Source organism: Monoraphidium neglectum (assembly GCF_000611645.1).
Source record: "Monoraphidium neglectum strain SAG 48.87 unplaced genomic scaffold scaffold00382, whole genome shotgun sequence".
In the NCBI taxonomy this organism is placed as follows: Eukaryota; Viridiplantae; Chlorophyta; class Chlorophyceae; order Sphaeropleales; family Selenastraceae; genus Monoraphidium; species Monoraphidium neglectum.
The window spans coordinates 10,032-12,293 of NW_014013246.1; the positions used below are offsets into that span (position 1 = coordinate 10,032).

The following is a 2,262-nucleotide window of genomic DNA, read 5'->3' on the forward strand; positions in this document are numbered from 1 at the left end:
GTCTCAGCCTCTGCGGCAAGGACGACGCCCGCCACGCTGACGGTGGCCATGAGGAGTGTGACGGCCAGAGCAGCCAGGGGGATGCAGGGCCGTGCACGCAACACAGGCAGGAAGCCCTGCGGTCCGCCGGGTGCGAGCAGGTGGTGAGGGGACGGGCGCCGTTTGAACGGCGGCTGTGCAGGGGCGTTTCTGGAGAGCGTACGTGTGGGGTTAGCCCCTGCTGCCATGCGGCCGCGCGCACGGGAGTGCCATGGCGCGCTCGCCGGGTGGCGTAAGAGGATTATTCGAGGATGCGGGTGCGGGCGCCGCAGGGTGGTGAAGCGACAAAAGCAGCCCCCTGCGGGCGCAAGCTGACATGGCAAGGGGGGGGGGCGTGCGGTACCAACTTGCCCCACAATACGACACATCACCGGTGGCTCGCCGTCGCTCATCAGGCGTACCCAGCGACAAAGCTCACACCTTTTTGAACCGCCGCCAGCGCGTGGAGAGCGAGCGCAGCACCGCCCTGCCGCGCCGACGAGAGCTGCTGCTGCTCGACGCACACAGCCCGTCAATCCACTGCCGCCGCTGCTCCGCGCTGCTGTTTGGCTCCGTCACATTCGCGGTTTCAATATCGTTGTCTGTCGCTGCCGGCTCCATGCCCTGGTTCCACGTAGTACCGCAAGTGTCGAAAGGCCCGCGGCCCACTTCGGCACCGCTAGGCAACAGAGTTGGAGTGATACATGGCTTGAACAGCTTCAAATCATTGTCATGAAGCTCAGGACGTCTCGCAACACAAAAGTCACCCGCTAGGGGCGCGCTATTCAGGCCGCGCAAACATCCGCCAAGTGCACTGGGAGATCTGCGCCGATGGGACTGCAAACGGCGCAGTGCAGTGCAACCAGCACACCATTCTAGTAGGTAGCCATATATATAATTTCAATATCACATGCATATAACCTGCATATGCCCATGTTGGGGCTGGTCAGCGCGCAGCGATGACAAGGGGCTAGCCTGGGCTTGTCCTTCGCGATCTGCCCGCCATGCGCCGTCGCCGCGAGCCCCCATCGCCGCTGGCAAGGCTCGCATCGCTCGACCCATCCTGCACCACCCAAGTTCCGACAGATGCAAACCACGCAGCACGTGGGCAGGCAGGCCGTTGAGCTGCAATCACGCAGGCCTCCACTTTCTGGTTCAATTTTCGGCCGCTTGGTGCCAACGGCCTTTTAGTGCCATTGTCATTGATTATGTTGTGATCAACAGCGCCAACCAGTGTAAGAAGCACGGGCAACTTCAGCCCGTTGACGCGTCGGTGTGGCGCACGAACGGGGCACAGCCATGGTTGGTTTTCGCGCCACACAGCGCTGTGGGCCGGGAGGGTGCGCGCTTGTAGCCACGGGGCCGCCTGCGGGGCCGTTGGTGGGATCTAGGGCGGGGCCCGGCCATCTTGACACATTTCGCTGCGTGTTGCGCTAAGAGGCGGCCCAGGCTTCTGACATTGACGCCGCCAGGGCAACACTCGCCGCCTTTGGTGAAGTTGTTAAAACTGCAAGCTGGGAGGACGCAGCACGCCGCATGAGGACAAACCCGCTGCTTGGTCCCAGATGCAACACCATTAGTAATGCCAGACCGCACAAGCGCCTGTTGCTGCTGTGCGCTTACCTGCGTGGCCATGGCAGGCCATGTCGTGCAAACGGTAACATCAACCCAATCTATACTGCAATTGAGGGCATACGCTTGGTTTGAAAGTGTACATTCAGCAGCGCTTAAGCCTCCTCCAGGCACCAGCAGTCGGTTGAGGCTTCTAGGCCAACTTCACAGCGAGAGTGCATGCGCCCGCCCAACGTGAGGAGCAGCGAGTCTTGATCAGCCACACCTGAGCACATTGTAAGTTCCTTCTTTGTTTAAATCCGCACCCAACTCTGCGATATCACGGGCAGATTGGAACATCACTGCCGTGTTCGTGGCTCTGCGGCGTGCAGCAGGGGTACAACCCCGCAACTGCAGCAGATTTGACGTTCAATAAGCGTTTTATGGCTGTGGGAACCGCTTAGGCGCCGTTTCGTCACTGCCAACCCCGCAGCCAACGCTGGCTCTGCTTTGGCCCCAAGCCACGACTGCTCAGGGGAGGGACACCGGGATGCTGCTCTGTTGACGCAGGTATGTTCAAGACACAATCCGACCAATCTAATTGCCATGCCAGACTAGGGCCTTTACATGACTGACAGCCCTCCCATGGCATGGTGGGGGGCGGCACGGGGCAGCACGCAGAGCACTCCCAGC

At 61.1% G+C, this 2,262-nt stretch overlaps 1 protein-coding gene across 1 annotated transcript; it reads right to left on the reverse strand.

The window, feature by feature from the left end:
• Positions 1–459: 459 nt before the first annotated feature.
• MNEG_3136 (hypothetical protein) lies at positions 460–639 on the reverse strand (the record flags this gene model as incomplete). Its single annotated transcript, XM_014048385.1, has 1 exon — positions 460–639. A coding segment is annotated over one exon (180 nt), but the record flags the coding sequence as incomplete, so codon positions are not given.
• Positions 640–2,262: the final 1,623 nt, after the last annotated feature.